This window comes from Lucilia cuprina, chromosome 3 (assembly GCF_022045245.1).
Source record: "Lucilia cuprina isolate Lc7/37 chromosome 3, ASM2204524v1, whole genome shotgun sequence".
NCBI classification, from domain to species: Eukaryota; Metazoa; Arthropoda; class Insecta; order Diptera; family Calliphoridae; genus Lucilia; species Lucilia cuprina.
In genome coordinates this window covers 14,007,501-14,020,087 of record NC_060951.1, presented here as the reverse complement: position 1 = coordinate 14,020,087, position 12,587 = coordinate 14,007,501, and the positions used below count along the sequence as shown (strand labels likewise).

Sequence of the window (12,587 nt, the reverse complement as noted above, 5' to 3'; positions counted from 1 at the left end):
GTTTTGTGGTAATTTTCTTTTCGTCTATAAGTAATTAACACATATAATTATTTTATTAGTTTCGTTAGTTATATTTTATAGTTTCTAATCGAAATTTTTGATTAGGGAAGAACTATTTTAATGTTTCGAATAACTAAATGATTTTAGATTTATCATTTTGGTTATAAAACACCTTTGTATTAAACTGTTGAATACAACTTCTTTTTGAAATATTGCAATTTTTTCTGATAGAATTGTAATTTGCTATGATTTTGCCTTAAAATAACAATTGTTAGATTTTGTTGGAGGAGATCATATTTTTTGTCACCGACTGTTTAATTACTTGTTTGTTTTTTCGTTCGTACTTTCCAATACCCTTAATGTTGTTGTTATTAATACTGCGTCTGTTAATGAGTGTATTATTGTTAGTGCAAATTTTTGTCATTCTTCTTTCTGTCGTGTACGTACATGCATTTGTTATTTATTTAAATATAAGTAAGCATAATGTGTGTACCAACAATAGTTGAATATTTTTGTTTTTGGATAACGGACCACTTGATATTTATAATTTGTAAATTCTTTGTGGTCCATAAACATTATTTTTTAATTTTAAATACAGTAGTAATCGAACCTGCACATGAGCAACATCATATGTACGGCAAATCTCTCGCGCATTATTAAAATATTTATTTTTGTAATAGGTATTTTATTATATTGCGACATTTTTGGCGACCGTGACAGGACACGGCACTTAAGTTTTAAATAAAACTCAATTATTTAATTTGGTTTTGAGGATTTCCTGGCCCGTAGAGCCACATCTTTGTAGAATTTGTGTATACCAGTTGCACGAATATTGCCTTTTCGCTCCAGCAGAACCAATTTGTGGTACTGTTGCAAATACTTTCGAGAAATTCTTAGAGCCAACTTAAGAGCTGTTGTTCTCCTTAGTAGAACAGAAAAAATTGTTTTTCTGTAATTTCAAAACCAATTTGTAGTCCAAATAAATAATTAAATTTATTTGATTTCACATTTTTTAGTAGAACAAATCAAATTCCTTTATTTTGTAATTACAATAATTTGTGGCTCAAATAAATTAAATTTATTTCCTAAACAAAATTTTGTAGAAGAAAACAAGTTAATTTTTGTGTTTCAATATTTTTTGTGGCTCAAGAAATACTTGGTACAAATAAAAGATACAAGATTTGTAATAGGTATTTTTTGAAGATTTCCTATAAAACATTTTGTTATAAATTTTCGAAAAGTTTATATAAAAAATGGCCAACAAGGACAAAGATATGCCAGAATTAAATGATTCTGGAAGTCCAGAATTGGCCTCTTTGAAACAACAAAGGGCCACAATGAAAAGAAACATTACTTGTTTAGAAAAGAAAATCGATAAGGATGGAGATACTGCTGATACAACAATTTTGCAATGTCGGCTCGAAATTTTAGAGTCCTACTTCAAACAGATTTCCCATATTCAAGGGCAAATTGAAAAAATAAGTCCTTCCGATGTCACTAGGAGTGACTTAGAAGAAATATATATTGCAGCCAAGGCAAAATTGTTGTCCATCTTAAACAAAACTCGTAGTTCGACTTCAATGGAACAAAGTTTCTTCAACACTTCGATCGGACTTTCCAATCAAACTCGTTTGCCCTCGTTAAAATTGCCTCGCTTCGATGGAAAGTACGCAGATTATAAACGATTTATCACTACTTTCAATAATATGGTTCATGATAATTCGTCAATTACGCCAGTAGATAAATTCAATTATCTGTTAAATTGTCTTTCTGGTCCAGCCCTATCAGTTGTGGAACCTTTCCAAGTGACTGATGAGAATTACCCGAAGGCCCTTGATAGGTTGAGGGAGCGGTACGACAACAAAGTACTAATTTTCTTGGAACACATTACAACACTTTTCAACATTCCTGAAATGTCCAAAGGCGACAGTGTTTCATTACGTTATATCATAGATACCGTTTCTGCAATTCGTGGTTCACTATTATCGCTTGGATCGGAATTAGACATTATGAATGCTATTATAATTCATATTGTTTTATCGAAGCTGGATGATAGTTCTAAACAGAATTACGATGAAAAACTAGATTTTAGATCATTGCCCTCATGGGACACCTGTTATGACATCTTGAGTCATCGATGTCAATTTTTGGAAAGTCATGGAAAGAAAAGTGAACAAAAAAGTAGTTCTACTGGCACAAAGCCAAAATCAAACTTTTCTCGTAATGCAAATACTTTTCTTAGTTCGAATACAAACACAACTTGTTCGTATTGTAACAGCTCTGGTCATCATCTCGCCATCTGTTCATCATTTTTGTCGCTCGTAGTTTCGGAACGTTTTAATTTCGTAAAACGTAATGGGCATTGCATAAACTGCCTTCGAAAGGGTCATTTAGTTTCGAAATGTCCTTCTAGTAGTCGTTGTAGGGTTTGTCAGTCCGCTCATCATACTTCGTTACATATTTTCGTTCAACCGGAATCAGCACCAGTTAATCCAGCTCCTCCTGAAACATCTACAAATAATGCAACATCGTTAGTAGCTCGTTCGTTCAAAAGAGCCATAATACCAACTGCGGTGGTTCTTATCAAAGATAGTTTCGGTTGTTATCAACCTGTAAGAGTTCTTCTGGATTCCTGTTCTGAAATTAACTTCATTACAGAAGAAACTGCCAAGAAACTTAAACTACGTTTTCTACCAAATTGTCAAGATGTTTCTGGAATAAGTGAAATTCAAACAAAAATAAGATATTCTGTCGCTGCTACCATAAAATCCCGAATTGGCTCATTTCAGTGGTCATCAACATTTGCTGTAACGAAATCTATATCAGCCCAACAGCCTGGTGAAAAAATAGATACAACAAGGTTCACAATTCCAGAAACCATACAACTCGCAGACCCGCTTTTCTATAAGCCCCAACGCATTGATTTGTTAATTAGTACGGAAATATTTTTCGATTTGTTGCTCGAAGGACGCATTTCGTTAGGACATGGCATGCCTTGCCTTGTTAATACAGTTTTTGGATGGATTGTCGGTGGAAAATTCAACGATCAAAAAAATCCCTCGACCCTTACATGTAATTTGGCCCTAGATTCTTCAACTTCAATTCTTGATAACACATTGAGAAAATTTTGGGAAGTTGAGGAATATGTAAGTGGTCCTCAAACATTTACCAATGAGGAACAAGCGTGTGAGAAACATTTCACCGAAAATGTCCAAATTAACTCGGACCGAAGAATTCAAGTTCGGTTACCATTTAAACAAAATCCTAATTGTTTAGGTGAGTCTTTCGAAATTAGTAAACGAAGATTTTTGTCGCTCGAACGTAAATTGGAACGTGATCCCACTTTAAAATCTATGTATGTCGATTTTGTGAACGAATATTTGGCACTTGGTCATATGTCGCTCTATAATCGTCCTCTTTCGCATCCACATTACATAATACCTCATCATTGTGTTCTCAAGCCTGAGAGTACAACAACAAAGCTTCGTGTCGTTTTCGATGGGTCAGCTCGCACAACTTCGAATCATTCCTTGAATGATATACTCATGGTTGGCCCAACTATACAACAAGATTTAGTTACCACACTCTTTTCGTTTCGTTTGAATAGATTTGCTCTCACTGCAGACATATCTAAAATGTACCGCCAATTTTTAGTCGATGAACGTGATCGTAAATTTCAATTGGTTCTTTGGAGATCCAATTCAAAAGACAAACTATGCGTGTTTCAACTAAACACCGTTACGTATGGGCTCTCAGCAGCACCGTTTTTGGCTATTCGAAGTTTGTTTTTTATCGCCGATCAGCACAGTTCAACTTTTCCCATTGGTTCAAAGGTACTTCGTGAGGATTTATACGTAGATGATGTTCTCACTGGCTCTGATAGTCTCGAAATCTTAGAACTCAAGAAATCTGAAATTATTAAAATTCTCAGTATTCATGGTCTTCAGCTCGCAAAGTGGAATAGCAATTGTCCAGACTTCGTAACCAACAACGACGAAGAAGTTGCCATTAAAACCACTGAAGAAAATATTACAAAAACACTTGGAATGTCCTGGAATCCTACTCAGGATATATTTTTGTTTCGCTTTAACTTGCCCGATGTAAGTAATCCCACAAAACGTTCAATTTTATCGATAGTAGCAAAAATTTTCGATTTGCTTGGTCTCTTGAGCCCTATTGTAGTTCGTTGTAAAATGCTGCTCCAAGAGATGTGGGTCCAGAACATTGGTTGGGATGATCCCCTCAACAATAGTTTGACATTGATGTGGCTCCAAATTAAAGCAGATTTGGAACACATTCATGAAATCACAATACCTCGATATGTTTTTACTTCGGAAAACATACTCGGCGAAATACATGGCTTCGCCGACGCTTCGCAACGCGCATTTGGATGCTGTATTTACTATCGCGTCTTAGAAAATGGTTCTTATAAAACTACCTTGTTAATCGCCAAATCGAAGGTGGCTCCAATAAAAGCACAGTCTTTACCTCGTCTCGAACTATGCGCGTGCGTATTACTTAGTAGAACTTGGTCAAAAATAAAACCAAAAATCGGAAAATTTGTATCTTCTATATTCTTTTGGACGGATTCTAAAATTGTTTTGCAATGGCTCAAGATACATTCATCAACCCTTAATTGTTTTGTAGCAAATCGTGTCTCAGAGTTACAAGAACAAGCTCAAGACGTTATATGGCGGCATGTGCCATCAAAAAGTAATCCAGCCGATATTGTGTCTCGTGGTTGTAGCGCTACAGACTTGCCTAGTACAATTTGGTTTAATGGTCCCAAATTTATTTTCGAAGATGTTAGTAACTGGCCCGCAAACATAACTGATGAATCCGATGAAATTTTGGAAAGAAGAAAAACGGCTCTTAAATGCACTACAAATGACATCACCGAGTCCGTCATAGATGAAATTATAGATAAGCATTCGTCATACTATAAAATTCTTCGGATACTTACATACATTTTTCGAATTTGTAATAGGTGCAAGGTAGACCCTTTGTTGAAAGCCAATAACATCATTCATCTCCCACCCCAGGAGTTGGAGAACACATTTTGGAAATTAGTAGCACATATACAAAGTAAAAACTTCGTCGTGGAGTTAAACGCCATTTTAAACAATAATTTGGTACAACCGTCCTTGCAAAAACTGGCTCCATTTGTACATCAAATGGAAACTGACAACAAAACTATTAATTTGATTCGAGTGGGTGGAAGATTATCGAAAGCTCCAATCCCATATGATGCTCGCTTTCCCGCTTTATTGCCGAAAAATCATCGCTTTGTAAAGCTATACATTGAGCATTTACATCGTCTTCACTTACATGCTGGTCCCAAAGTATTGCTTGGAATACTTCGTCAAAAAAATATGGATAATTAACGCCAGAGAAGTAGTTCGAAAAGTGGTTCGCAATTGTGTCCATTGCTTCCACTACAAACCAAAGTTGATTGGACAAATAATGGGCAACTTACCAGTTGATCGCCTAAGAGCTCAACGACCATTTTTGGTCAGTGGAGTCGATTTTTGTGGCCCATTCTTAACTTCGTATCGTATTCGTGGAAAGGTACCTTATAAAACTTACGTCGCAGTTTTTGTGTGCTTTAGCTCAAAGGCAACTCACTTGGAGCTCGTTTCCGATTTGTCCACAAACAATTTTATACTTTGTTTAAATCGCTTTGTTAGTCGACGTGGCCTACCGCAACGCATTTTTTGCGATAACGCGACAAATTTTACAGGTGCCCACAATAAACTCAAAGAGTTAAAAGATAAATTGCTCTCTAATAAAATCGTATCAGAAATCAAGACGCATTGTACTCAAAATGGCTTCGAATTTTGTTTCATCCCTCCTCGTGCCCCACATTTGGTGGATTGTGGGAGGCCGCTGTTAAATCTGCTAAAACCCTATTAGTAAAAAATCTTGCTCAAGCTCGCCTTACATTTGAAGAACTACAAACTTTAGTTGTCGAAATAGAAGCTATATTGAACTCTCGTCCTATAGCTCCAATGTCAGATGACCCTAATGATGGAGAAGCACTTACTCCCGGTCATCTGCTAATTGGTTCATCGTTGGTGTCCATACCTCAGGAAACTTTTGATTCTTCAAAGTTATCCGCATTAAATCGATGGCAACAAATTTCGTATCTCAAAAATCAATTTTGGCAACTGTGGTCCCGAGATTATCTTTTATCGCTACAACAACGTTCGAAATGGTCTAAAACACAACCAAATATCAATATTGGACAACTAGTCATTATCCATGAAGATAATACTCCACCACAGAATTGGCTCCTTGCAAGAGTCACAAAAACAATTTTTGGTACTGATGGACATGTACGAGTAGTCGAATTAAAATCTGCTAATGGTTTTTGTCGGCGACCTATACACAAGGTGGCCCCTTTACCTAATTTATAGGATCTTGAAACGCAGACCGTTCAACGGGGGGAGAATGTTGGAGGAGATCATATTTTTTGTCACCGACTGTTTAATTACTTGTTTGTTTTTTCGTTCGTACTTTCCAATACCCTTAATGTTGTTGTTATTAATACTGCGTCTGTTAATGAGTGTATTATTGTTAGTGCAAATTTTGTCATTCTTCTTTCTGTCGTGTACGTACATGCATTTGTTATTTATTTAAATATAAGTAAGCATAATGTGTGTACCAACAATAGTTGAATATTTTTGTTTTTGGATAACGGACCACTTGATATTTATAATTTGTAAATTCTTTGTGGTCCATAAACATTATTTTTTAATTTTAAATACAGTAGTAATCGAACCTGCACATGAGCAACATCATATGTACGGCAAATCTCTCGCGCATTATTAAAATATTTATTTTTGTAATAGGTATTTTATTATATTGCGACAGATTTTATTTTCTTACTTTTTTATATAAACTGTTTTAACATTTAAAGCATTTTTTTCCTTATTTCGATTCTGAGTTTTTATTGAGTTTATTGAATATTAAAAAATAAATACTATAAAAATGATACATTCTCCACAACAGCCTTCTTTGTCTCAACCACCAGACCAACCACCTCATTCATAGGCAAATCAATCCAATAATAACAATGGACAGACATTATGTCTTATTTGCTATGAATGCATGTTAGAAAACCAAGATTGTCTTATTATTGAATGCTCCCATGCATATCACAGATCATGTATTGAGGGATCCTTAGCATCTTCATCAGAGTGTCCATCATGTAAACGGCCATGTGCTCTTTCTGAATTAAAATCATTCTCTGTACTTGCCAAGTCTGCTGTTACTCAGTCAACGACAAGAGGTAAAGGACGCGGGCGATGGCTAAACATTATAATACAAGGAGCAATAGCAGGAATTTATTTAATCAATCGCAAGCTTCCTCAATAAACCCAATTGCAAACCCACAGGGGCAATTAGAGTTCACACCTGATAGGAATTTGATACGTTCTAACCAGGATAATTTCACACCATCTGCACAAAACCCAATTTCTCATAGATCCCCTATAAACTCGGAAAATAATGTAGATTATGCCCGAATAAATTCTATGATTCAGGATACTTTGAGAGTAAATTGTTACAAAATTTAAATATAATGCAAACTCCTCTACCAACTAATACTTCTCCAAATTTATCAAACCATTCACATGTTCAGAATCCATTACTTAGACCTCCACCAAATACCCAACATGATTCAAACTTTAATAGTATTCGAAATAACCAACCTGTTTCTTTTTCAAATGTATCCATACCGAGTAATTTTTATTACACCGATAAAATAACCAATATTATACAGAATTGGAATTTAAAGTTTGATGGGTTCTCGAATGGTCTCCGCATTGAGGAATTTTTATACAGAGTACGCTCCCTAACTTATGCTACATTTGGTGGTCATTTTTCGATTAAAAAGTTCAGACTGTACAATGGACGAATTTTGTATGGCTATTCGTAGCAAATATCGCGATTACAAATCTTCGTTTGAGATTCAGGAGGAAATCCGGAATCGAAAACAAAAGCCCGGAGAAACTTTTGACTCGTGTTTCGATTATGCTTCTTCAATGATGGATAGGTTGCCTTAATGATTTTGTTGAGATCCTGATACGGAATCTGAGACCTGAGATAAGACAGGATATAGGAACAGCTTTAATAGCTTTAATAGGCGCAGTTCTGGTGCAATTGGACCATGAAGGCCAAGAACGTCCAATTGCATACACGAGTCGAAAGTTAAATTCAGCGCAACGTAATTACAGCGTATATTGTTTTTGGTTTCGTTCGAAAGCTTCTTTTATTAATTTTTTCAAATTTTGTCTGATGAGTTGGAAATGATCATCACGAGAAATTTTTGCAGTAGGTTCATCTAGCAATTCACGTTTTCTGAGAAGTTCGTATGAGGAGGGATGGCTTATCATGTCAAACCCGAAGACTGCATGATACGGAGAAACATTAATTGCTTGATGGTAGGAGTTTAGCGCTTAGCTGCTCATCCCACAGTCGATGGTAATTTTTCATATATGCCCTTATTCCGGCTATAAGTGATCGGTTAACCCTTTCGGATGCGTTAGATTGGGTGGACTAGTATGCCGTATAGGTGTGTTTTATATTTGGTGAATCCACTGTTTTAATCATACCCCCATGTGCAGATGTAGGGAAATCATGTGCTCAGACATACTATTTAAATTGGAAGGACTGTTAGTCGGACTATTTAAAGCTATAATGTTAGAAGAGCCTATTAATTCAGGACATAAGTTAAATGACTTCCAGAAGTCTAGTCCCAAAATTAAGCGCTGGGAAATGGATGGAATTATAAATAATTTTATGGTTTTTGTACAATTCTTAAAAGCAATTTCGGCATCTAGCCATCCTAAAACTGGTTGCAGTTTACCATCCGCTGTTTTTACGTATGATTTACACTTGTTATAGTTGGAATATTTTGAAAAATCATGATCTGCTAACGATGAACCTATGCAACTTATATTTGCCATATTCTCAAAATTTTGAAAACGACACTTTAGCATAGTATCGCATATCTTTGGCATCAGAAACTATCGTAGATATTAAAAATTACCCTACCAAACCCTTTCATTTTAAGATATTTTCTTATTCGAACAGTAGATCTTTTAGGTTTCCTTGTTAAAGGCTCAGAAAGAGAAGAAATGTTGAAAATTTGATCCATTTTTTCACAATATAGTTGCCACCGCCTGTGATAAGATAAACGAGGGTAGATTATGTTATTTGAATCATTAGAAGGTCTATAATTATCAATATTCTTTGATGATATTTTGCACTCATCATTCCTTTCACGTTGTAGTACTTTAATTTTGCCAAATTCGTAATCCAGGCTAGTTTTATATTCGTATCCGTTGAGTTTGTAAGGGTCAGTATCTGGAAGATTTTTGTTTAGGTTAAAATCATCATTGGATGTTTTCCTTCGGAAAAGGATTTTTGAAGTTTTTTGTTGGATTTTGTTTTTGGAAGCACATCTAGTACAATTTGGTTTGTAGACCTGTTTTTCCCCACACCCATAACAGAATATGGCCCTATCTTTAAGGCAGTCCTGCCAATGGTGACCAATTTGTTCACAATTCCAGCATTTGAATTCCGGCATTTGAACTCACGGTATTGACATCTTATGCCTTCACAGAAGTCATTCCACTCAATAACCTGTACTCTTTTATGGTATCGCCAGTACCACTCTCTGGCTTTACCCGTTAAAAGAAAATGCAAATTTCTAGAGGTAATAGAGAAATCATTGTTGAAATAATTCTTAGTTAGTGTTCGGATCCTAAACAAAAATTCTTCAATATTTAACCCACTGGATGTACCATCAAATTTAACATTCCCGTTTTGAATAATTAGGTGGCATTTGGTCATCATTATGTTCCATGCTATAACTAATATCAGAAGGGTTTTGACCTAAATTACGACTCATGCTTCTGGTATTATAGTGCTTGGCCATGGCACCTCGCGGGTTTCGCAAAACTGCCTTTTGGGTGAATTACAAGTTTCTACATTTCGGATAACTGACAATGTCGTTTACAGATAGGACACTCAGATGAGGTGGCCAAATGTGTTTCTATACAAGTCCTATGGAAAGCATGACTACACTCGTTAATTATTAAACAGGCCTGACCCTCACTCATCGATTGTTTACAAATCTGACATACCGATGGTTCTATAAAGACCGGTGCCAAAGGTAAAGGTGGTAGTAAAGGGGTTTGAATGAGATGTAGGACCGGTAGCCATTGTGACTAAATTCAAGCTAAAACAAAATCCACTTAAATATCTCAAAATAGAAAGAATAATAAACAAGTAAGAGTGTTATACTCGGCTATGCCGAATCTGTTATATCCAAAATCAAATCACTGATATATAAACGAACTTATATATTTTGAATATTTTATTATTATATATCGATATTAATGAGAACATCAGGGTAACATTTGAAAGAGGTCAGTGCTAATATAGGGGGTAGGGCAATTATGGTCCTATGTCCGACATAATGCAGAATTATTCTGCAGATGTCAAAAAACTGACCTATGCGAAATTTTATGGTATTTGCTTCATAAACAACGAATTTGTGAATATTTGAAGCTATTTATACAATATTCCGGGGGGTACATTTTTATGGGGGCTATATGAAATCGTTGACCAATTTTGCCCATTTTCGATACCAAACATTTCTGATCAATAAAATATATTTTGGGAAAATTTCATCTCAATAAATCTAATTTTGTGGACGCTATCGTGCCAACAACAGACAGACGGACAGACGGACAGACGGACATGGATTGATTGTCTTAGAATCTTACGAGGTCCCTGAATATATATACATTATGGGGTCTTTGAGCAATATTTCGATGTGTTACACACGGAATGACAAAATCAATATACCCCCCATCTTTTTTGATGGTGGGTATAAAAATGGGAAATATGGTTTCAAATCCTTAAATTCTGGGATCAAATGAAAAGCATTGAATATTAAAGCGAACTTATAAGCATAAAGGAAAATATCTTCTTCACTCACATAAAAAATCCAAACATGCAAAAATCAATATATCTAGTCCCAAAAGGAATAATATGTAAATAAGGAAAAAGGTTCTCACAGCCAAAAACGTAAGAATAATCTATAATAATTATAATATTTTACGTAAATTTCAACTAAACACCAGGCAGACGAAAATCTATTCCTTATTTAGATGGTGATTAATCTATTAAAGTAATATTTATAATTTTGTCAAAATAAATATACAATTTATAAATATACGAATTGCAAAACCTACACTAAAATTTACAAAATATCCAAAAGATTTTGATGTTTTGGTAAACAAAAGAAATCATTTATATATTCAATGTTTTCCCTTAAACTTTAATTAATGGAAAAAATATCGTTGATTTTCTTGGAAGATTCAACTGATGTTACAATGTGTTAAATTTCGATTTTATAAATAAAAAAAACTCGAACAGAAAAAATTTTCATAATCATAACAAATCAATAGGAAAATTTTGATTGCTATGTATGTTTCCAAAAAAAATATACGAAATAAGATTCGGTTTCCAAATCAATAATAATAAATAAATATCAAAAATCAATAATAGGTCTTCTTAAAGTATAATGTGAGAAATAATACCTTAGGCAGACATTAAGAGAACGTCAACTATAAGGCAAACAATTATCAGTCTATTGAGTTCGATAATATGACCAATATATTTATAAAACAAAATTTTCCCATTAGCAAAGTTAAGTTTATTTCCTTTCCCAAAAACCATTGATTTTCATGCCAGGCCATAAACTGCAGATAGCTAGCATATGATTTTCACAGTATGAAAATATGCTAAAATTCGGATTGATTATTTATAACTATGTTAGTCTATTATAGAACTTAGTAAAAAACAAGTAAGAGAACTATATTCGGCTGTGCCGAATCTTATATACCCTTCACCATAGTGTATTTTAAACATCTTTTATAAATTTTAAATTTTTTCCCGACTACATTATTATTACATCAAAAGCTAAACAAAAAGAACAACAACAACGCTAAACGAAATAAAACACAAAATACACAAGGCATCTAAACCAACAGACATCTAAACATACATAACGAAAAACACAGAAAAACAAAAATAACAACGCAATGACGCCAACAGCATCCAAACATACAAAAAAAAACACAGATGAATTAAATCAAATACATGTACACACACGTGTACATCTTTTTCTAATATACAGTGTTGTTCTTGATTTTTTAACAAAGCATGAAAAAAATATGACATTTTTTGATGAAATTTTCAGAGGTTGTCTCGGATTTTTGCTCATATCTCCGTTATTTACCGACCGATTTTGCTGATTAGCGATCTTCTCGAAAGCTGTCTAATAGAATTATTGAAGATTCGGATCTCGCCGATATCTGGGGTCCTCTAAAAACTGATTTCAACAGACAGACAGACGGACATGGCATAATCGACTCCATAAGGATCCAGAAAATTATATTATAGAAATTACAAACGGAATGACAAACTTATATATACCCTTCTCACGAAGGTGAAGGGTATAAAAATGTTTTTCACTGTACTCCATATAATAAGGAAAAGTCACTTGTAAT

The 12,587-nt window shown here is 34.5% G+C and overlaps 1 protein-coding gene across 1 annotated transcript; it reads left to right on the top strand.

The window, feature by feature from the left end:
• Positions 1–266: 266 nt before the first annotated feature.
• Positions 267–5,857, top strand: LOC124418615. The gene is made up of 2 exons (XM_046945360.1): positions 267–5,221; positions 5,594–5,857. Exons 1-2 carry the CDS (start codon positions 1,254–1,256, stop codon positions 5,607–5,609), a joined length of 3,984 nt encoding a protein of 1,327 aa, XP_046801316.1. The 5' UTR covers positions 267–1,253; the 3' UTR covers positions 5,610–5,857.
• Positions 5,858–12,587: the final 6,730 nt, after the last annotated feature.

Coding starts and splice junctions, on each gene's coding strand:
- LOC124418615 (XM_046945360.1), top strand. CDS start 1,254: ATGGCCAACAAGGACAAAGATATGCCAGAATTAAATGATTCTGGAAGT.